Genomic DNA, 24328 nt, shown 5'->3' with positions numbered 1-24328 from the left:
ATAAAATTAACCCAAATAAAGTACTTATAGCAGTGCTTGGCACATAGTAGTCAATATTAATATCAATATCAATTATATTTTATCATGACTAGACTGATGCTCTCAGTGTGCCTCTTTCCTAACTTCCCATTACTAAGCAGCTATGCTCTGAAAACCAGATATCAAGATTGTCTCAAGTAATTATAAAGCAAGATTTGGGGCCTTTAAAAAACAGAAAATCTGGTGTTTGTGACGGCTCAGTCACCTTTAGGAATGTCCAGACTGAAGTTGGCCGTGATCTGATAGATCAAGTTGATTAGAGTAAGTCTAACTTGAGGTCCTGGCATGACTCTGGGTCCTAGATAGACACTTTTTTACAAATAAATAATATGTATAAAATATTTATTTTTCCTTCCTTTAGAGAATAGTTTTTACAGGTGATCATTTTAACTCTAAGAAAGCATTAACTGGTATTTACCAAGTATAATGAAATCATGATTTAGATATTTATTTCCATTTTAAAGTAGCAATTTAGATTGGACTGTTGTAACATTCAAACTAGTAATATTCACTAATGAAATATTTACTGATATCAATATATAAACTCTCAAGCTATATTTACTAATTACTTCTTAGAATCAATAGTAACCTTAAAATACTCAACCCAAGTAAAACTTAGTGCAAATTATAAAAGTCAAGTATTTAAAAGTCTTAAAAAGGATTAAACAGTATTTCTAAATGTCCCCATGCATTCATCTGAAACTAGAGCATTTTGCAAACTAACAAACTACTTTTGTTGGAAAAAAATAAAAGGTTAACTTCTAATAGTGGTATTAACTAAGTAGCTTTCCTTTTTTTAAGCATGCAATTATTATTGAAGAGATCTCGGACTGAATATAGCAGTGCTCCAGGTCTGCCCAACCACCATCCCAGCTCCATCAAATCCATAATCCCACTTCAACTGGAACAGCTCCACTTTTACTTGTTTTAAATATTTTTATAGGAGGAATTATTTAAAAAAAAAAAAAAGCATCCAACTATTTAAAAATAATCATAAACGACAAAAAAATGACTTGACAATTAGGTTGAGCAAACTACATATCTTAAAAGATGACTTACCCATACGCTCTTTAAGTGCCTCATTCTCATCAAGGAAATCATTGATCTTCAATTCAAGTTTATTGATTTCCTTTGTCAATACTTCAATCTCTTGATCTCTTATTTTAATTTGGTTTTTACAATTCTTTATTTCAATAACAGCATCTTCTAAGCCATAAACTCCCTGAAAAATACCCAATGTAATTTAAAGATAACATTGTTTATTTGAATAAATTGTCAAATTCATGAATTTGTTTTCTTATTAAGTCTGAGGGGAAGTGCACATATAACTAAGATTTACATCTGTAAACTGTGTTTTTTACTGTACTTTTAAAAAACAAATCCAGTAATAATAATAACGGGAAATGGAACAGTTGAAATTTCCCAGTACAGCATCCTAATGGCAAAGTGACTCAGAATATTACACATAAAACACTTAACAAAATATAGAAAAGGAATAGTAAGGGAGAATCAGCAATACCATTAGAATATGTAGGTTATTAGTTGCCTGACTTAGCAGTAATCAGATTTAAAAATATAAAAAGTACAAAGTAAGGCTGTGTTGGCACAGTAGGTGGTAAAACTGTCTCTGTTACAACTTTTAGACAACTAATCAACGGTGTCACATCTACATGGTGGTACAATGACACAGATTACGAAGAATCTAATCCTGCTGCCTCACCAAAGCTGATTATCTGGGCAAAATGCTTTAATCAAATGGTTTGAAAACAATTCTGCCAAAAAGTAAATGCTGCACAAAAGTTTGAACACTTCAGTATAAATCAATTAGGATAATCTTTATCACGAGATACTTCTGGAATGTTTTTAAATGGTATACAGAAAATGGCACAGAACAGTCTATAAGTGGCAAGAATAATTCTAAGCTCCTTGATTGACAAGATAAAAATACATACCGATTCATAATCTTTTAATCGCTTCAAAGTCTCAACTAGTTCTTTATCCTTTTCCCTAGCATCAGCTTCAGCCAGTTCAGCTGTTCTCTCAGCCTCTTTAGTTCTCTCTTCTAAAATTTGAACCTTAGACTGAATTTTCATATAATGAGTCCGTTGAGAAAGTGCTGAAGCTCCTACAGGGTAAAAATTAAAATCATGAATGAACTGAATTGACTACTTACTCCTATAAAACACTGGTTCCAGTATGGGAAGCAGGAAAAGTGGTATGTCACTAAAAAAAGTCCATTTAATATTATAATTTTATATTTGTAAAATAAAGTTTTGATTTGGTTTTATTTATAAAACTAAAAAGGAAATTTTAATAAAATCTTAGCTGAAAGGGTACAGATTATAAAAGATTGGAAAACACTGCTTTACAAAGAATGATAATTGTGGCAAAGGCTGCTGTTTCTAATAGTTAAGCTCCCTTTCGTCCACTGTAATAAACTATGGATTTTTAGATGGACACATGGCCACTTGAAATAAAGACGAAATTTCCACCTACATTCCAGTAGCTAGGTGTGGTCATGAGACTAATAGGATATAAACAGAAAGACCATGTGCACATTTCAGGAAATGTTTTTAGAGGAGAGGAGTGAAATTTTCTTTTCTCCTTCCTCCTTTCTGCCAGCTGGAATATGGACAGTAGGGCTGGAACTCAAACAGTCTTCTTAGAACATGAGATGGAAGCCACATGCTGATAGTCAAAGCAACAAGATACAGGGTCCCTGGTATCTGGTATTTGTACAAGTAGCTCACCTACACTAAACTAGTTGCCTCAACTTTGATTATATCATGGAAAAGTACATTTCCATCCTGTTTAAACCGTTGTTACATTTGATTTTTTTCTGTCACTTGCAGCTAAACTTAACTGTAACTAATAGTTTAAAAATTCCTACTTGTACATCTTAACAAACTGTTGCTAAGACCAAAATATAGTATTGGTATCATTCTAAAATTTACTGACAATCATTCTTACACTCATCCATAATAAACATCTACTGATTTACAGGGCATATACTTACATACGGGCACTGGACTAGTGTGGGAGATCACACATGTTTATAAGAAGTGAGCCCTGTTCTCTGGAGTGAACAGCCTAGCTGGAGAATGTGACAGAGGCTCCTGTCCCCAAAATCTATTCTCCCTTTCTTCTGCAAGGCCCTCCACAATATATTACCTGCCTATCCTTCAGTACATGCCCTTTGCTTCTTGCCTCCTCTTCCTCTACCTCGCTGTTTGGGATTGGATGTGAGGGTAAAGTTCCATTTTGCATGAGGCAGATGAAGGCAATACCCTAGACTGCCTAATTCTAGACCAATACACAAGTGAGAAATAAACTTCTATCTTGATTTTGCCACCATTTTTCAGATGCTTCTGCGAGCTAAAACTAATCCTAACCAATGAAGGGAGAACACCATTAACTGTCATGTACAAGTTAAATTCAAGATACAGAGTATACTCTAGTACACACACCTTCTGTGGACTTTAGGAATTACATGACTACGGACTGACAGAAGTGTCACTATATAAGACCTCTTCCTTATTTGACAGCAGAGATCAACCGCCACTTTTTCTCCTGGTGGCTGGAATATGCAAACCCCACAACATCAGTGATCCTTTTAAAGCAATTTAAGCTGTCAAAGAATAATTCTAATACATACATAATACAGACACATGTAGAAATAAGTATAGCAAGTGGGCCTTGATGCTGCTCAACAATCACACTATACTTCCCTGGTCTGGTTCATTCTTCCAGATGACCATTTCCTACCTTCTCTTGACTTCTCTCTCCTCAAACTTCTAATATATCTGCCTCTATCCTCACTTTCAGCTGAGAACCTTGCTTCCTCATTCACTGAGAAAACCAAAACTTTTACTGTCAGGACATCTACCCAGCCACATCTGACGGTAACTATACAGTCCACCTTTCTTCCTGTTACTATGGATGAACTCTCTGTGCTCCTAAGCCAACTACTCCACTGAACACTAGATCCCATCCCATTGCCTTCTCAGGAATATTACTCCAGAAGTCCTTCTCTCCCTCCCTTGCTTCATCAATTCATGAATTGCTTCCTCTTTAATGGATCTTTCCTATTAACTTAGAAGCATGATTATTTCTTCCATTTAAAAGAGAAAAACATTTTCTTTATCCCCCTTTCCCCTCAAGCTACCACTCTATTTTTCTCCTTTCCTTCACAGAAACAGCACTCAAAAGTCTCTGTATTGGCTCTATTTCATCTCTACCCATTTTCTCTTGAACCAAAAATGATCACTGCTAAATCCAGTGGTCAATTTTCAGCGCTCCTCTTGTCTTAGCAGCAGCAGTGAATACCGTACGGAACACAGTTGCTTATGCTCTTCCTTGATGACATTCCACATGTGAGTTCCAGGGCTCTACATGCTCCTGGTTTTCCTCCCATCTCTCTGGTCATTCCTTCCCAGTCTTTTTGGTTGTTCCTTTTCATCTCCCCAAGTTCTAAAGTAAAAGCATCCCAGGGCTCAGTCTTAAGATTTTTCTTTTTAACCAACATTTTCTCCTTTGATGATCTCAGCCAGCTTCATGACTTCAAGTACCATTTTTATGCATAAAGTTCCCAAATTAATATGTTTAGCCTAGACTGTCCTCATGAACCTCAGACTTCTATATACAAGTACCTACTTAACATTTTCACTCAGATGTCTAATAGGCATCTCACACTTAACATGTCCAGTTTAACTAAGTACCTGACCATCTCTAAACCTGCTCTTTCCACAGCCCTCCCCAGCATTCAGACCAAAAGCCCTGATAACTTTTACATCCTACATCTGATCTGTCAGCAAATTTCGTTTCTATCACCTTCAAAATACATCCAGAACTGACTACATATAACTCCACTGCTACCTCCATGCTTTAAACTACCATCACCTGTCTCCAGGTTATTGCAGTAGTCTTATAACAGGTTCCCTGCTTCTCTCCTTACCACTCCTAAAGCCTATGGCAGACACAGTCCAAGTCAAAATATATCACTCCTTTCTTCAGAAATTTTCTTTGATGTCCATTCTCACTTAAAAGAAAAGCCGAAGTCCTTACAATGAACTGTAAGGCCCCATATGATATGGCCCCTCGTTACCTCTCTGATCTCATCACCTACTACTGCCCACTTGCTCCCGCTGCTCCAGCCAAAAAGGCTTCTTTGTTGTTCCTCAAACATGCTCAGTACACTCCTGCTTCAGTGCCCTGCACTTACTCGCACTGCTTAGGGACATCCACATGGCTCACTCCCTCATCTTCTTTAAGTCTTTGTTCAAATATCTCCTCAGTGAGGCTTTTGCCTCACTATCTAAATTACAACCACACTACCATTATTTCACTTACACACAAACACACACATAGACTCACTCATTATTTCCCCTTTGTGTCTAATTTTTTTTTATCTTCAGCAATTACAATAAATATGTCATGAACTTATTATGAATAGTTTGCATTAATGTGCTCTGGTATAACTACAGTATATAGTGTTTTGGAAATATAAGATCACTAATGTTGTAAGGGCTTACATTCAGAGGATGTGATGAGTTAGGTAAGCTAGCATGACCCAAGGTAGGGAGAATATGATGACATATCAAGTTGGGTAAGGTTAATTCAAATGTTGACAAGTCAATTACTTCTGAAAAATCTCTGCGATGTTGCTACACTGATCAAAATTTTATTTTCTTCCATTCTTTGTTAATTACAAAAAGGAGGATAAATACAATTATATCACCATTTTTCACTTCTTTTATACAGCCAATCTGGTAATAGAGGTTAATGTAATTTTCATCAGAGAAAAACTACAGAAAACACTGCCATCATTTACATGTGTAAATACTAATATCATAAATACAGTAGTCAATAATACCTTGTACAATTTTTTTAAAAATATAAAATTCAAATAAAGAAAAATCACTAATATATCTGTTGGCATAACATAATTTCATTTTAATACAAATAAAATATTTTAAAAACTTAATGGTATATAAAATGACTATATACTTATAAAACATTGAATTACCTTTGTTTCTTTGGAGCTCATTTTTCAAATCTTCAATAATAAAAGTATTTTTTTCCATTTCTTTCGTATATTGCTCTACTTGGTCAGTGAGCATCTTAATTTGACTGTCTCGTTCTTGTATACCCTATAAAATATTTTGAATATTACATATTATCACTTTATGAATATTAATCTACATTTTTAAAGTAAGAGAAAAGGTAGGTCTTGTTTTTTTCAACAAGACTATAGAATATATTTTTTGTGAGTCAAAACTGTGCCTTTTACTATTTTGTATACCTCAACTGCACTAATCACTGTAGGAATACTGCTGTCACTCTAGTACTTAAAGATGATATAAGGGCTAGCACTCTCACAAATACGAATTTCAGAACTCTCTAATATTTGTGGCTTCTTATGACTCCTTTTGTGTTACTTTTCTTCATCATCCATCTAATTCTATCTTTTTATCATTTTATGTTTGTGTTTTACCTTGTGCTTTTTTCCTTTACTCAACTTAGCTTTCACCCCTGCAGTACTTCATTCAAAAATCTTGTCCCGGGGCTTCCCTGGTGGCGCAGTGGTTGAGAGTCTGCCTGCCAATGCAGGGGACACGGGTTCGAGCCCTGGTCTGGGAAGATCCCACATGCCGTGGAGCGACTAGCCCCGTGAGCCACAATTGCTGAGCCTGCGCGTCTGGAGCCTGTGCTCCGCAACAAGAGAGGCCGCGATAGTGAGAGGCCCGCGCACCGCGATGAAGAGTGGCCCCCACTTGCCGGAACTAGAGAAAGCCCTTGCACAGAAGCGAAGACCCAACACAGCCATAAATAAATAAATAAAATAAATTAAAAAAAAAAAAAAAAAAAAAATCTTGTCCCTTGCAATTGTCCTTATTCTCCAAATACTTCCCAAATTTCCTTCTTTCTTTTGGACTATGACTAGAGAGCACAGTTGATGCAAGTGTAACTTCTTTCTATATGAATATATTTGTACTATCAATAAAAAAAAAATTTTATACAGTACAAATTATAACCATACTTTAGCTTATTTCACATTGTACAGGATATTTCAGCACTAAAACACAACACAATAGACTTTAGTAACAGAGTATTAAGATATTTTTAAAATTTCTAAAAGTTTTTAAAGTTTCTTATTAAATAATTCCCAATCAAAACAATAAATGTATTATCTGCATCAATAGAGAAAAATACATAAAATAATTTTATTCCTAAGTCTAAACTTAATTCTAATTTTTTCTTGGGACTGGACGGTGTAAGAAACTTCAAAAGACTTTATTATATACCCAAAAGTGCAAGTGACTAGATTAGGCACAGGAGATAAATAAGACATAATTCAGAGTTTCATTGCCAACTTTAATAAACCTTGTTGATAAACCAAATTTTGAGAAAGTTTTACCTGTTGTAGAGCCATAATATTACTTTTATCAGCATCAAGCTGGGCATTTTTCAGTTTCTCCCTCAGGTTATGTAACATTTGCTGGTACTCAATAATTTCATCATCTTTAGAAGACAAAATTAACTAGAAATAAACAAAATAGGATCTGTTACATAAGAGGAAAATTAATATACCATTCCTCATTTATGGTAAATATTTTTAATATATACCATTAGCAGATTTCGAGAAAATACAGGAAATAAAATTCTTTGAAGTGAGAAAATAGCAACTATTGGAATGACCACTGTTCTTTTGTGCATACAACCTGAAATTCAGATAAGAAATGATTCAAAAATATACACTGTATTTTTTGCTTTTTAAGAAATTCAATCTTTTAGACAATCTCAAGTTTCCAAAACCCATTCCTAGAACACTAAGCTATAAATAACTCCCTGCAATTACAAAAGGTTTTGTACAACTAATCTCTTATGAAGAAAACATTAAAATGACACTAAGAAGCATAAAATATCTTGAATGAATAAAAGGTATCTTGTTATGTTGTATGAAAGGAAAAGGCTAGCATTCCTCTAGACAAGAATGGAAGAGGTCCTCAGGCTTGACAACATGCATATGGTTAAGGCATTGCCATCCACTTCATGGCCTCTAATCATCATTTTTTAATACTGTACTGCATATTTGAAAATAGCTAAGAGAGTGGATCTTCAAAGTTCTCATCACCAGAAAAAAAAAATTGTAACTATGTATGGTTACAGATGTTAACTGGACTTACTGGGGTAATCATTTTGCAATACATACAAACGTCGAATCATTACACTGTATACCTGAAACTAGTATCATGTTATGTCAATTTTACCTCAATTTTAAAAAAATGAAAGGTACCTTGTGTTCTTTGCTAGGATCAAATATCAAAATCAATCTATAAATTAATTTATAAATTTAATATATACCCAATAAAATAACTAAAATATTTTAAAGAACTATTTCTAAAATTTGTATTTAAAAAGCACATTTATAAGAATCTAAAAAACATAAATAATGAAAACAGCTTTTTCAAATATTTAAGCATAATAATTAAAACAAGTGTACATGGTTAGAAAACAGATCAATCAATATAAAGAAGAGAGTCCCAAAATAAATTCAAATTCAACAGTTTTGTATGTAATAAAAATGGAAGTGTATTTTAGTAGGAGAAAAATGAAATATTCAATAAATGATGTTTAGACAACAGAGTAGCTCAGTTGCATCCATATCTCACTCTTCATACCAAAATAAATAATATATGCTTCAAAGATTTACATGTAAAAGATGAAACTAGAAGATACTAGAGAAAATATGAGAAAACAATTTTATACTCAGAATCCTTTCTAACTATGATACAAAGGCCAAAAGCCATAAAAAATAATAAATTTATGCAATATAAAAAAAAATACTTCATAGTAAAAAATACCATAAAGCCAAAAGACAAGTGACAAACTAGAGGAATATATTTGCAATATATATCACAATTACACTTGTAGCATTTATTCTACAGATACACATTTTAAAAATAAATATACAAGGATATTCATTAAAACATTGTTTCTAACAGCAAACATTGGAAAGCTCCTAAACGTCACATAATAGGCAATCAATAACATACATATCTACAAAGAAAAATTACATTAAAAAGAACAAAGTAATACCATATGTACTGATGTAAACTAAGTAAAAGATACTAAGTAAAAACAAAGTGCAGAAGAATACATTTGCTAACATCTCTCCCCCAAAATTAAACGATTAAAAACAACTCTTTTTTTTCCTGGGGTTGGTAAACTATGGCTCATAGGTCAAATTTGGCCTGCTGCCTGTTTCTGTAAAGTTTCATTGGGAAAACAGCCTTGCTCATTTATTTATGTATTGTCTATGGCTGCCTTCATATTATAATAGCAGAGTTGAATAGATACACCAGAAACCAAATATTCTAAATATTTACTCCCTGGCCTTTTACAGAAAGTTTATTGACCTCTGATTGATTCTATAAACTTCATTTCCACTGCTACTGCTCTTGTTTAAAATACAGGTTAGCTGAGATTCCCACATGATCATTTCAAATAGCCAACAAGATTTATGTGAACCTTGTTAGAAACAAAGACTATAAAAGTGATAGCTTTTAAAATTAGATTTATTCAGAATCATTTCAGACTTTTTTCAAAATATATAATCATCACAATCCTAACTTCTGATATGGTAAGGCTGGCGGTTATGGTTGGAGTTAGAGAGTGGTGAGGAGGAACAGATTTTTGAAAAGACTTCTCAGGTGATTTTGAAAGATCCCTTCCCTTACTTCCATTCCTGATCCACTTCCTTACTCTCATTTCCACTGAATGCCAATAGCTTGATTAATCTAACATGGAAGGAGAGTCAGAAAAACTAAAATTAAACCTGGAACTATATAACTAATATATACAAGGTACCTATGGTTTACGTGAAAACATTTAAATTTTATTTATAATTATCTATTTTAGATGACATATTATATTTTAGACTTAGATTTCTATCAGAAAATTTAAAATTTAAAATTTAACTCATTGATGTAGAAGAGCTCATTCAACAACAGATAAGCTAGAGGTCTACACACAACAGTTCTTAGAGTTTTCTAGCTAAAACATTTAATACACTTTTAAAAATGCCTAATAAAAATGTCATTAACTAGTACAAGAACTTTAAAGAAAATTAAGACTAAAAAATTGAAATCTAAAATGAAAATGAAAAAGCTATTATAGCAATTGAAAAAAGCACCTTCCATTCTTCTACTTTTGCATTGACAGCTGCCATGATTGGATCATCTTCTTCATTTTTTGCTTTCAGAAGATTTGTAAGCTCCTGCACCTAAAAGGCAACAATTATTTCAAGAACTGTTGCAAATTAGTGTAATATACATGTATTTGTTGTATATGAATATTTACACATATATTACACACATGATAAGCATACACATGCACATATATACATATACATTACAAATGCATATTCATTATGGGAGCAGTTCTGTAGTTAAGGTGACCTTTAATTGTTTGTGCATCTTTACAGTTGTATAATTATTTTTTGTCATTAGAGAATTGTATTTTTAAGTATTACTCTATTTTTTAAACAGGTTTAATCCCATGTAAGTAGTAAACAATATATTGGTTTCTATGATATTTAGAGTGTATTTATTTTAAGGTATAAAAGTAAGCTTGATGGTCCACAGGACTTCTAAGAGGCTTTAGCAGAAAATTTGCAGGATTGCTATCTACACATTCATTCAGGTATCACCCATATACTCTACATGGCAGGAATTACAAGGTATATGTAAGGGGACTAGAGAAACACATAGAGACAAATATATTACCATGGCAACATATTACAGTATAAGATGACATACTAGAGCATAAGACAAAAATTCATACCCTAGAAAGTTAAAAGTACTTTCTAGTTTCAAATAAATAGTAATGAGGCAATATGAAGTCTGCCCAAATAAGTCAGTCTAACAGGAATTCTTACTTGAAGCTGGTAATGATCATTTTCTTTCTTTAACTGGCCCATTATATTATCTGTCTGATGCACAATAGCTTTCATCCTATTATATTCATCAGTCATCTTCTCCATTTCCTGTACAGACTCTTCTAGATTTTTTCTCATTTCTTGATTCTGAAGTTCCAGTTTCTCATTGGCTTCTGTTAAAGTCTAAGAAAGGTAAAGATGCTACAGTTAAAAACAATTTAAGAAACTAAAATTTAAATTAATACTAAATGGAGTCATAAGTGTCTGCTGGAGAAAACAGAATTCTTCATAGATATTTAGTATCAATTGCTGTTGGTCAGTTAAATCAAATTAAATATCAAGAAAAGTGTAAGTAAGAATCTTAGTTCTTAAACAATGCCCAAGATAGGCATATAACAAGAATGAATTTGCAAGATTTGCAACTTCAAAGATGCAATTTATTTCATGTTTTACAAATACATAGTTGCAGATTTATACTAAATATATTGAAATGTAGGGCTAAATACTAGATTTATATTATAATGAAATTAAAGTTTTATAAAGATCATTGCTTTGAAATGACTTCTATCCATTTTACCTGAATTTCATCTAGATATTGGACAAGTTCATAGTTTTTTTTAGACAATTGTGATCGGTAGTCACTGTCTTCTCCTCTTCTTGATAAAAGTGTTTCTTTTTGCGAATCTATTTGTTTTTGATAGTCAATAATATCCTGACGAAGCTGTTCATTCTGAAGGCAGATCAACACAGTATTCTATTAAAAAAACTATCCAAAGAAACAAAGTTTCACCCTCTGAATAGTGATCTCAAAACACATCTTTAAAATTCCAAGGTTTCACCACCCTTAAAGCCTCACCTTTTTCTTTAGACGTTTGTTCTCCAGGACAGGAAAAAGGTAATTAGAAATGAGAAAGGCAATATATAATTAAATATAATAATTAGAAATTAAAGAAAACAAAAAGAAATTTTTAGGAGAATGAGATATTATTTTGGATAATCAAAGAAAGAAAGAAAATTAATTACCAGCCAAAACAAAAAAAACTTTTGATTATGTTAAAAAGATAAGCACTATCAGGATAAACAATGTACATACATTATTTGGCTCAGAAGAACCAAATAATAATCAGAATTTGTAAGATTTAATGAGAAACAAAAGTTTTAAAAGAATGCCAGATAAAATAAGAGGAAATAAGGCAGAAATCCAGTCATATATTCAGTTAGCAAACTAGCAAAGAACACCTTAAAAAACAAAGCAAGATTTACCCACATAGACCTAAGAGATGAATGTAGTACTTAACGGCCTCACCTTTCAATTTATTTTCTATTTCCCTAAGACAAAGTCATATCATAAAATCACGGTTCGAAAGCATCAATTACTTAGACGATTCCAGTTCTGCTTACAGAATTAATTTATGAACACTTTTTTAGTAAGTATCTTTGTTGAACCACCACAACTACTAAAATTTTTTACCAACCTCTCTCCTTAATTTGCTGTTTTCATTTTCCGCCTCCTCATTTCGAAGAGCCAACTAAAACAGCAAAAAACAAATAAGATAAAATTCAGCAGTAGTTCTATGTAATGCCAGGTTTTCAGTTCCTTTCCAATAACGCAGAGAATGTTTAACTACTGAGGACTTCATGTCGACCCAAGACATGAATAATATGCCAAAATTTTGAAAACTGACTAACTAAGGATTAGGAAGGATGAAGCAGGTTGAGTTTAAAAGATTATGAAACAAAAAACAAAAACCTCTAACCAAAGGATACAGAAAACAAAACATTACCCTCTTCCCCCAGCGTAAAACCTAATAATGAGTAGTCTTCCATCCAAGATCTTCATCATTTTGCAGTTCTATTACCAGAGCTAGAATACTCTTTGCTCTCAGTGAGCATTAAATTATTTAGAAATACAAAGCAGTAGAACATAATGGTTAAAAGAAGCATGGATGCTTGGATATTGGGTGGGGAGACTAAAAGGACATTATTGGGCCAATAGAGGAAATCTGATTATGGACTACATATTAGATAACAGTACTGAAATGATATTATATTTCCTGAGTATGCTAATTATATAAGTAGTTATATTGGAAAATACCTCTCCTTTCAGTGGAAATGCACTGAAATATTTAAGAATGAAATATCATGACATTTGTAATATTTAAGTATGAAGTATCATATCTGCAATTAACTCTGATGTCTCAGCAAAAAAGAAAGGAGGGGAGGGGAGGGGAGGGGAGAGAAGGAGAATAAGTCTGTGTGTACAAAGATAAAGCATATGTGGCACAGTGTTAACTGGTGAACCTATATGAAGAGTACGTGTTTACTGTTTTTCTTACAATCTTTATGAAGATAAGAAAGTTTTCAAAAAAAAAGTTTAAAGAAAGTTCATAATAAAATGCAATGTGCTATACGAATCTTAGAATTTTACCATTATTATTATTATCATCTGGAAGTTAAGAAACAGTCCCATCCTGTTTTGAATTGGAAAATTTTAACAAGAAGAGATATGTCAAGAACTTAAGGCTAAAGCATTTAATACTACTGATGCTCCTTTCCCTTGGTTTTGAAACATCATACTCTTGATATTTGTCCTTTCTTGGGCTGTTCCTTGAAGCACCTCTTCCTCTTGCATTAGACATTTCTATACCTCAGACATCTGCCTTACAATCACTTCTATTGCTTCAGTATCTATGCTGATGGCCCACAAATTCTTATCATCTACCCAGTATCTCTCGAGTTTCTTATCCAGATATCCTTTTTGAATATGCCCATAGGGACCTCAAACTCAACAGGTACAAAACAAATAATCATCACAAACCTTTTAAACTCCCCTTGTGTCACTTCTAAGTGAATGGCGCTATCTACCTATCCAGTGGCCCAACCCAGAAAATTAGGTGGACTACCCATTCCTCTCTCTTCACCAACAACCAATCATTCATCATATCCAATTACATTTACATCCCTCAAACATGTCTATGTCCCTAATCCCCCTCAGTCACTAATTAGTCCATCATCACACTGACTTAGCACAAATGTCTCCTTACTAGTCTTGGCCCCCTTCAATCCACTCTCCACAGAGGAAAGTAAACTTGAAAAGTACAGATCTGATCATGATATCCCTGAGTTCAAAATCCTTCATTGGCTCCTTTTTGGAAAAAGGACCAAATTCCTCAGGTACTGGACTTTGCTTATCTCTCTAGAGGATCATAAATGTTAAAGCTGGAAAGGTAGGGTAGCACAGCAGATAAGAGCACAGAATTTGAGTAAACCTGGATCAAATTCTGGCTTTATCATTTATTAGTTGTGTAACCATGGGCAATTACCTACCCTTTCTGTGTCTGTTTCTTCATCTGTAGCCTGGGGGAAATGTCACCTCTCTCATATAAGTATCAAATGAGGAATAATGAATTAATGCATATAAAGTATCTGGCACATAGTAAGGACTCTACACTAGCTATTTTTACCTACATTCCAGCCAGAATGAATAACTGTAGTTCCCTGAATACACCATGCTATCTCTTACCTCTAGGTCTTAGTAAACACTGTATCTTCTACCCAGAATGCCTTTTCCTTAACCATCACCTACATCCCATTCCCTCTTCCAGGCTAACTCTTATTTCAGGTCTCAGTTTACAGATCACTTCTTGAACCTCAAGACTGACTCAGGTATACCTCCCCAGAGTACTCCAGAGTATTCTTATATCCTTATGTATCCCCAGACTATCATATTATCTTATGTTACCTTTGTTATTGACAGTGAATATCGTTGAGAAGCAGAATAGTGTTGCCCACTGTATCCTCAGTATTTAGCACAGTCTCTGGCATGCTATAAGTACTCAGTAAAACTGAATGACTGGTTAAAGGCAAAGAAGAAATTGCTAAAGCAACTCATATCCATATTCTACTTCAAGAAATCTAGCAGCTGGAAAGGTACACAAGCCATATATTCAAGTTGTCTGTGTGTGTGCCTATGAATGAAGATAGTAGTCTAAGATATGAATGGCCATGGTGGTCCTGATTAGCTAACAGTGTATGGTATCAATGGTGAGAAGTTGACTAATATACGGGCTAGACCGAAGAACAATAGCCCAGAAAAACACATACATGGACACCTCCCTAAGCAATTCTATTACTGTATAGCATAGGTTGGACCCTTCATGATTAAGAAATCTATAGATCTGTTATGTTTCACTGAGTCAACTAAACAAATAATCCTCTAAGAGCTTATTCCTAACCTTCAGGTGGCATCAATCCATACTTTTTCCACTGCAAAAACTGTACAGGTGGCTCACTTTTACGTGACTTCCAAACTATATAATAAAATAGATATATCAAGAATGGGGATGCTTTTCCTTACAAATCAGTCTATGATGAATTCTTTTTAAATAGCAATGTTACCTCATAATCAATATCATTTACTTAAAATTTATAACCATCTATTTCCAAGAGAACAATGGACAAAATAAGATTATCAGGATGTGATACAATATTGACCTTATAAAGAACACAAAGGTAGAAAAAGCTTCTGGGCACCAGGGATGGGACAGTTAATACATGTAGGCACCAGATTTTGGACTAAGTTCACTGACAGCTGAGGCAAAAAAAGAAAGCATACTATTTTCTGACAGGAAATACAAACTTATCAGCAAAAAAATAATTTTTTCCTCAAACTAAATTTAAGTGAACATTGCATGAATTATTTTATAAATAACAAGTATAACATAAGAGGTAATAATAAACTATGCTTGTATAAAAGATGACATGTCATGGTTTAAAATATGAATTGATTTACAAAATGGTGAGATTAACACTTTCTAAGAACCTACGTATTACATAAAGTGAGGTACACCTGAAAATTAAAAAATTATTATTGAATACATCAGTAAAAGAGTAATTTCCAAGTCTACTACTAATATAAATACAAATAAATATCGTTTTCCCCAAAATGCTATGAAAAATAAAATTAAATATTTTAATTTTATTTATTTATTTTTGGCTGCATTGGGTGTTCGTTGCTGTGCATGGGCTTTCTCTAGTTGCAGCGAGCAGGGGCTACTCTTCATTGCAGTGCACGGTCTTCTCATTGTGGTGGCTTCTCTTGTTGTGGAGCATGGGCTCTAGGCGCGCGGGCTTCAACAGTTGTAGCAAGCAGACTCAGTAGTTGTGGCTGTCACGCTCTAGAGCACAGGCTCAATAGTCATGGTGCATGGGCTTAGTTGCTCTGCGGCATGTGGGATCTTCCCGGACCAGGGCTCGAACCCGTGTCCCCTGCATTGGCAGGCAGATTCTTAACCATTGTGCCACCAGGGAAGCCCAAATCAATTGTTTCTGAATGCCTATTAATTTCTTCATACCAATATTCCAGATCAAATCATCAACTTTATGTGAAGAATTCTAACATCCGGAGAAAAAGGTACCTCCATGTATAAAGAATTAATCTCTAGGTCATATTCATTCACTAGATGTACCTGATCCATTATATTTTTTTTTTTTTTTTAAACATCTTTATTGAAGTATAATTGCTTTACAATGGTGTGCTAGCTTCTGCTTTACAACAAAGTGAATCAGTTACACATATACATATGTTGCCATATCTCTTCCCTCTTGCATCTCCCTCCCTCCCACCCTCCCTATCCCACCCCTCTAGGTGGTCACAAAGCACCGAGCTGATCTCCCTGTGCTATGCGGCTGCTTCCCACTAGTTATCTATTTTACATTTGGTAGTGTATATATGTCCATGACACTCTCTCACCCTGTCACATCTCACCCCTCCCCCTCCCCATATCCTCAAGTCCATTCTCTAGTAGGTCTGTGTCTTTATTCCCATCTTGCCACTAGGTTCTTCATGACCTCTTTTTTTTTTTTTTTTTCCCTTAGATTCCATATATATGTGTTAGCATACTGTATTTGTTTTTCTCTTTCTGACTTACTTCACTCTGTATGACAGACTCTAACTCCATCCACCTCATTACAAACACCTCCATTTCATTTCTTTTTATGGCTGAGTAATATTCCATTGTATATATGTGCCACATCTTCTTTATCCATTCATCCGATGATGGACACCTAGGTTGCTTCCATGTCCTGGCTATTGTAAACAGAGCTGCAATGAATATTTTGGTACATGACTCTTTCTGAATTATGGTTTTCTCAGGGTATATGCCCAGTAGTGGGATTGCTGGGTCATATGGTAGTTCTATTTTTAGTTTTTTAAGGAACCTCCATACTGTTCTCCATAGTGGCTGTATCAATTTACATTCCCACCAACAGTGCAAGAGTGTTCCCTTTTCTCCACACCCTCTCCAGCATTTATTGTTTCTAGATTTTTTGATGATGGCCATTCTGACCGGTGTGAGATGATACCTCATTGTAGTTTTGATTTGCATTTCTCTAATGATTAATGATGTTGAGCATTCTTTCATGTGTCTGTTGGCAATCTGTATCTCTTCTTTGGAGAAATGTCTATTTAGGTCTTCTGCCCATTTTTGGATTGGGTTGTTTGTTTTTTTGTTATTGAGCTGCATGAGCTGCTTGTAAATCTTGGAGATTAATCCTTTGTCCATTGCTTCATTTGCAAATATTTTCTCCCATTCTGAGGGTTGTCTTTTGGTCTTGTTTATGGTTTCCTTTGCTGTGCAAAAGCTTTTAAGTTTCATTAGGTCCCATTTGTTTATTTGTGTTTTTATTTCCATTTCTCTAGGACCTGGGTCAAAAAGGATCTTGCTGTGACTTATGTCATACAGCGTTCTGCCTATGTTTTCCTCTAAGAGTTTGATAGTGTCTGGCCTTACACTTAGGTCTTTAATCCATTTTGAGTTTATTTTTGTGTATGGTGTTAGGGAGTGTTCTAATTTCATACTTTTACATGTACCTGTCCAATTTTCCCAGCACCACTTATTGAAGAGGCTGTCTTTTCTCCACTGTATATGCTTGCCTCCTTTATCAAAGATAAGGTGACCATATGTGCGTGGGCTTATCTCTGGGTTTTCTATCCTGTTCCATTGATCTACATTTCTGTTTTTGTGCCAGTACCAAACTGTCTTGATTACTGTAGCTTTGTAATATAGTCTGAAGTCAGGGAGATCCATTATATTTTAAAGACATGATGACAACATGAACTGTTACATAAAACCTTAGCAATAAGCGTACATCAATTCCCACAAATAACATAAAACATAAAAATTGAAACTGTCACTAATAATTATAAAAAGCATAAACAGGTGGTGTTTTTTGGTAATTTGAACAGTTAAGAGTCATTGAAAAACTGTGCCTTACTTGCTCATTAACCTTCTTTTCTTTCTCTAATTCTTTTTCCATGTCCTCCAATTCTCTATCTTTTTGTTCCAACTGCTTTTCAAGTTGGCGAATTTCATCACGTAAAAAGCGAGTGTCACGTCCACCTGCAGAGTGCTGTGCCATCTTAAAGTAATAAACCAAAAGTATAAATTAATTCCATTATATCTGGAGATTCAAATGAATCAACAACAAAAGTAATTATCTTGACTTTAAATTTTATCATAATCAGCACGAGATGTTTAAAATCATGTTGCTTAAAAACAATTTTTTTTTTATTAAGCATATTTAAGCTTTAGTTCACAGGCTGACAACCCCTTAAGCTCTTCCTGAGCCATCCAGAGTATGAAGAATTAACAGTCAATCACTCAGGCTCTGTTATAGCCGCTGAGCCACAGACACCAGGGTAAAGTGCAAAGGCATACAATGATCTTTGAGCTGAACTATCTAGGCTTCCCCTGAGCATCAGAGCTCTGAAACCAGGCTACAAATCACCAGAGCCTCCACCCTAGCCACTGAGCCATGGTGCTCTTAACCTGCCCTTTCCCTCATACCACTGACTATTTAGACCAGTGTTATCTGAAAGGACTTTCTGGATAAAGGAAATGTTCTCTGCACTGCCCAATACAGTAGCCACTATCTACATGTGTCTACTGAGCACTTGAAATGTGGCTAGTGCAACTAAAGAACTGAATTCTTAACTTTAACTGTAATTAATTTAAATGCTAACGTCCACATGTAGCTAGTGCTACCATATTGAACACCCAAAATTAGATTATCTTTAAAATTTTGCAGCAGACTAAATACATTTTGCTTCATTTTCCTGTTACTTTGGGTCATAGTCAAAAACATCAAAAATCCTTTAGTCATATAATCTGTCTCACATTCATCTCCCTAGCATACAGTTCTGTTACTCTTCTACCTTAACTAAACTTTTCTTACTCTTAACCTCCTTCAAAAAGCACTTTCTTACCAACATCTCCAACTGTCCTATCCTTCTATTCTATAGTAGTTGCCTTGCTAAACACTAACACAGAATCGATCTTACTTCATAACTCACTTAACAAGTATTTATTGAGAATGACTGGTATTTCCCTAGAAGCTGGATATGCAACAGGGAATAGAAAATAAACCATCTAAATTCACAGAGTTAACATGCTAAAAAACCAGGGTTTGAACGTAAACTATCTGACTCCAGAGACTGAAATCTCCTGTTCATTCTCCACTATATTTCTGGTTTTATCTGACTTCTTTAAAATTTGACCACACATCTTTCACTCTTATTTTTAGCAGATGACCTCTCCATCCTGTCAAATTCCAGGCACTAAACCTACAAACATCAAAAGCTTCTGTTCATATCCATTCTTCCTTCCTCCCTTTTACCAAGGAAAAAGGTCCTTCCTCCTTATAAAGGCTAATCTATTTGTATCACATTCTTTCCCACAGTCTCAGTAATCTCAATGTATTCAGTTCCTTAACAATACATTCACATTTTGGCTCTTGGATTTCTCAAAAGCTACCTCTTCTCCTACACCCTTCTGTCACTGTTCCTCAAATTCCAACATGCCTCATTCCACCTCAGTTATAGTAATCTCTCTGTATATTTCTCTGGACTATAAGCTCCATGAGGTTATTCAATGTTTTTATTTTGTTCACAATTGGATGTACAATCCTTAGTAGAATTTAAGATACATAAATAGGCATGTAAAATATATACTGAACAAACAATTATAAACACAATATCATTCCAGTGATTTTTCCAGCTAATTATAATGAAAAAATTTGAAAATAATAATTGAAAATAATATTTACAACGATTACACCCTAAGGAATACAAAAGAACATACCTCCAGTTCATTTTCCAGTTTCATTACTTTAGTTTTTAATTGATTTTCTATTAAAAAAAGATAAATGTTTCAATTGGTCAGATTTATCTCAAAACAAACTTTTCAATAATTTTCAATAAAATAATAAAATTAATTCTTAAAGAGTCCATCATGATTGTAAAGATAAGGTAACATAAGAAAATAACTATTTTGTACCTGATCCATGAAATAGGAGTTCTAGAAAAATCTTTCAAAATAAACTGAGTATACACATTTTATAAAATATTGGGTTGGCCAGAAACTTTGTTTGGATTTGTCCATAAGATCTTACTTTTTGGTCAACCCAATATATTAAAGCTAATTCTCCACTGCTTAGTGAATAAATGAAATCCACTATTTAACACCATAATAATCTTTTCCCCAAGGCATTTACCAAATTTTGCTTGTTCTTCTCCAGCTTTTTCAACTTCTTCCAAAGCTAGCTCTACTTCTTGAGCTTTCATCTAAACGTTAAGAAAAAAAAAAAGTTATTTCAGTATGCCTTTACACTAGAATGTAAGCACTGAAAATAAGAATTTTGTTTTGTATTTGCTATCCCAGTACTTACTGCCTGCAATGCCTGGCACAAGGAGACATTCAGCAAACATTTGTCGAATGAATAGATGATTTTCTTAAGGCTATAATTTCTAGATTCCTAAGAGTTTGAAACATCTTTGATTCCTCTTTTCCCTCAAGTCTTACATCTAGCATTGCAACTTTTCTCTTTGTAATGTTTTCAACTATCGCTTTTATTCTATTCTAATTTTCATTATTCTAGTCCATAATTTTGTCTAACTTCCTTCATAAGTTTAACTCTCTTAAGGCATATTTTTGTATCTACCAATTATAGCTCAAAAACCTTTAATGGCTCCTAATTGCTGATAGCATAAAATACGTCTTTAAAGGCCCTAGACAGCCTATTCTAAACTATACCCAACATTGTTTCCTCTACAACCTGCTATTATAAACTTTCTGTACTTGTCTCCTTAAATGTAAAGAACATGCATAATTTCTATTCCCAGTTTTTATTTATAGTAACCTCCAGCTCTAGAATCTCCTTAACACTTTACCACTGCCTTCCACTTACCTAAAACTACTCATCAGTCTTTGACCTTTATAAAGTTTTCTCACACCTAAATCTCTTCCCCTCCTAACAAATCCCAACAGTAGTCAGCTACTGTAACAAACTGTAACATAATTAACATTGGACCTCCTTATGCTTTTTTAAACATAACCATTCTGTTTCCCCTACACACTCTTTTAGGAACTTTAGAGCAGAAACTAGCAATGTTTTTCACCTAAAATTCTCAGTTGACATTTGAAGATATCTCATTTTTTAGTGGTCATTTAGATTTTACAAAGTACTTTCACAGAGATTAAATTATCTAAGAAGAGATTCTTACACTTTCTCTAATAGTCAAAGCTATTATTAAAACCTACTGTATACAAACCTTCATTAGAGACTGAGTAATTCTGAAAAGGTGTATCATATTTTCTTGACTTTCACTTTTTAGCTCATTTACTTCCACCTAAGTAAAGAGAAAAGCAACTATTTCATATTTTATAACCCTTAAGCAAAATACAAGAAATCTTCCAGTTGTACCATTCAGTGATTTCAGGGACAACTTAGACTATCATAGTTGTATGTATATATCTATACATTATTTATCAATTAAGTACCTTGGATAAGGAAATCAATAAATTATCTGCCAATTCTTCCTGACGAGGCAACTCATCTGGGTCAACTTTTCTTATTTCTTTCCAGTTTATATTAGGTGGCATCTTGAATTCTTTCACTGTGCTTTACTTTCTGTAACAAGACAAGTGGGTATTAGCATTTTCAAGGTAAACAGCATTACTGTTTTTACAGATTATGCTATTACAACTCTCCACGATGTTAGCAAAGAGGTATGGCTCCTTAATTGTATAACAGATATGTGGGTAAAATAGCCTTGATCAAAATTACAGCAGTTGCGACAAATCATCAGATATTTTATCGGCTAAATTATGACGGCTTCCATGGTTAAACTAATCTAAGCCAGAACTAAGATTCTGTGCCCCCTTCCTCCACGCCCCCATACCATCAAAGCGCTCAATGCTTGGAAGGCTGAAATTGACCCCTGATTCTGAGAAACAGGAGCTAGGATTAAGGGGAAAAGAAAAAAAAAAAAAGCGAGAAAGTAAACGATTGAAATGAGTGCAGTTGGGCCCGAGAAACCAAGGCTGAAGCGAGGGGAAGGCAGATGGACTGCAAATCAAAGGCTAAGGGGCTGTTGTTTATTTGGGCCGTTAGGCTTAAAGAACCTTTGCGGGAAGAACTCTCTGTCCGCGCTCTCCAGGATCCACCCACCTAAACCAAGCCTGGCATCCAGAGGCGGCCCCTCAGCTACCGCACCCACCCAGCCGAGCCCCGCCGCCACGCCTGACCGCTCCCCAGCGCGGTTCCAATCGGACACGGGATCCCGCCAACGGATCTAGAGCGAGTAATAGCGGCGGCGGCTGCTAAGCGACGCATTTCCCACTTAGCCGAGGCCGGAGCAAGAGCCCGGATGCAAGCATCGCCTACTATTCACGACCGTGGGTGATGCTTTACGTTTAGATTCCGCAGCGGGGTCCCTGGACTCTGTGTTAAAGGCGGGGAGAAGGCCTGGGATGAGGACTGCAAATCCCAGAGTGCAGTTCGCTTGGAGGCCGGGGCGTCCTGGACGCTTAAGTCTGAGAAGTGGAGATAGGCCGTTCCCGGCGTGCAGTGCGGGAGGCTGAGACTGTACCGGGGTGCGGGGGAACCGCCTCGAGGCGGGAGGCGCGGCGGCCGAGGCGTGTCTGCACTGGTCGCCTGAACAAGGCGGACCATGACTGTGCCTTCGGTGGCGTCTCTCGCCGGACCGCTCTTCCCGAGGTTTCTCTAAGCCATTCCCTGGTGGAACCGCTCTCAGGTGAGGTCGGGCTGTCGGTCAGCGGTGGGGGAGGAGTTGAGGGTAGCGATCCCGGCTGAAAGAAGCTCTTAACGTTGGGGCCGGAGTCTGAAGAGGTGGGAAGACCCCGCCCTCTCCTTGGGCGTTTGCCGGCGACGCTCCGGGTGGTGCCCTCTGTAAGAAGAAAAAGTTTTAGCCTTCTTCTGTATCAGAATCTGTCTGTATAGTGGACTGGGGGCCGCGATCATGGTTTGGGGGCGAGTGAGGAATTGGGGACACCGCATCCTCTGACCCTGGTCGCCTTACCTGTAGCGCTGTTACCTTCGCGGATTGAAGGACTTGAAGGTTGAGGAGCTAGTAGGTGTAGAGGGAAGGTTCTAGAGAGGAGAGGTTATAACTTGCCCAGGCCACTGCGGGGGGTGGAGAGAGAAGGGGCCACAGTACTCACCAGCCCTGTTGCTGTCACTTGCTTGGTGACGGAGAGTGCCTTTCTATGAAAACGACTTCTCAGGTGTTTACAGCTCTTATTTGTGCAAGTTTTGCTCATCTGGCTGCTCTCAGCCGTGCTGGAGTATGATACAGCACTAGGAAAACTTTCTTAAGAAGATGTAGACTTGAAAACCAAATGACATTTAAAACTCTTTGGAGCAGTGCCTCTCATCTTTATCTTTTTTTTTTTTTTTAAGCACTTTCTTTCATTTATTCCCTATAATTGATATTGAAGTTTACTTTTGAAAACAATAGATTTCTTTCCAAACCGTTCAGTAGAAATAGCTCAGTAGAAAATAAAAACAGATATACTGATTTTGTGAGATACATTTAAAGACATTCATCAGATTTGTAGGAATTATAATTTTGTCTAGTCCTTTACTGTAAGATGATATGTCAAACACTGTTCATTAACGTTTTTGTTTTTTTTTTTAATTTTTTATTTAGTTATTTATTTATTTATGGCTGTGTTGGGTCTTCGCTTCTGTGCGAGGGCTTTCTCTAGTTGCGGCAAGTGGGGGCCACTCTTAATCGCGGTGCGCGGACCTCTCACTATCGCGGCCTCTCTTGTTGCGGAGCACAGGCTCCAGACGCACAGGCTCAGTAGTTGTGGCTCAAGGGCCTAGTTGCTCCGCGGCATGTGGGATCTTCCCAGACCAGGGCTCGAACCCTTGTCCCCTGCATTAGCAGGCAGATTCTCAACCACTGCGCCACCGGGGAAGCCCAATCAGGTTATTTTTTTTTTTTTTTTTTTTTTTTTTTGCTATTCAGTTGTAAGAGTTCTTTAT

At 35.5% G+C, this 24328-nt stretch overlaps 2 protein-coding genes and 1 non-coding gene across 3 annotated transcripts in view; 2 read left to right on the top strand and 1 right to left on the bottom strand.

The window, feature by feature from the left end:
• Window positions 1-22652, bottom strand: part of CEP290 (centrosomal protein 290) — a 105697-nt gene extending 83045 nt beyond the window's left edge. The window contains exons 1-15 of the mRNA XM_061205182.1: window positions 22487-22652; window positions 21817-21946; window positions 21588-21665; window positions 20531-20600; window positions 20119-20165; window positions 18254-18397; window positions 12454-12507; window positions 11835-11855; window positions 11556-11708; window positions 10979-11161; window positions 10235-10324; window positions 7457-7579; window positions 6065-6188; window positions 1992-2164; window positions 1099-1261 (exon numbers count right to left, since the gene is read on the bottom strand). Coding sequence (XP_061061165.1) covers window positions 1099-1261; window positions 1992-2164; window positions 6065-6188; window positions 7457-7579; window positions 10235-10324; window positions 10979-11161; window positions 11556-11708; window positions 11835-11855; window positions 12454-12507; window positions 18254-18397; window positions 20119-20165; window positions 20531-20600; window positions 21588-21665; window positions 21817-21918 — 1525 coding nt within the window. The 5' untranslated portion in view covers window positions 21919-21946; window positions 22487-22652. The remainder of the gene's footprint in view (window positions 1-1098; window positions 1262-1991; window positions 2165-6064; window positions 6189-7456; window positions 7580-10234; window positions 10325-10978; window positions 11162-11555; window positions 11709-11834; window positions 11856-12453; window positions 12508-18253; window positions 18398-20118; window positions 20166-20530; window positions 20601-21587; window positions 21666-21816; window positions 21947-22486) is intronic.
• On the top strand, window positions 7991-8114 carry LOC133101849 (U6atac minor spliceosomal RNA). The gene has a single exon (XR_009702737.1). It is a non-coding gene; the product is annotated as a U6atac minor spliceosomal RNA (small nuclear RNA).
• A 243-nt stretch (window positions 22653-22895) lies between the features above and the next one.
• The window catches only part of TMTC3 (transmembrane O-mannosyltransferase targeting cadherins 3), a 59185-nt gene continuing 57752 nt past the window's right edge, over window positions 22896-24328 (top strand). Inside the window, exon 1 of the mRNA XM_061204470.1 lies at window positions 22896-23072. The gene's annotated coding sequence lies outside the window, so the exon portion shown is untranslated. The remainder of the gene's footprint in view (window positions 23073-24328) is intronic.

Source organism: Eubalaena glacialis, chromosome 11 (genome assembly GCF_028564815.1).
Source record: "Eubalaena glacialis isolate mEubGla1 chromosome 11, mEubGla1.1.hap2.+ XY, whole genome shotgun sequence".
NCBI classification, from domain to species: domain Eukaryota; kingdom Metazoa; phylum Chordata; class Mammalia; order Artiodactyla; family Balaenidae; genus Eubalaena; species Eubalaena glacialis.
Note: the sequence above shows the minus strand (reverse complement) of the source record. Positions and strands in the feature narration are given on the sequence as shown.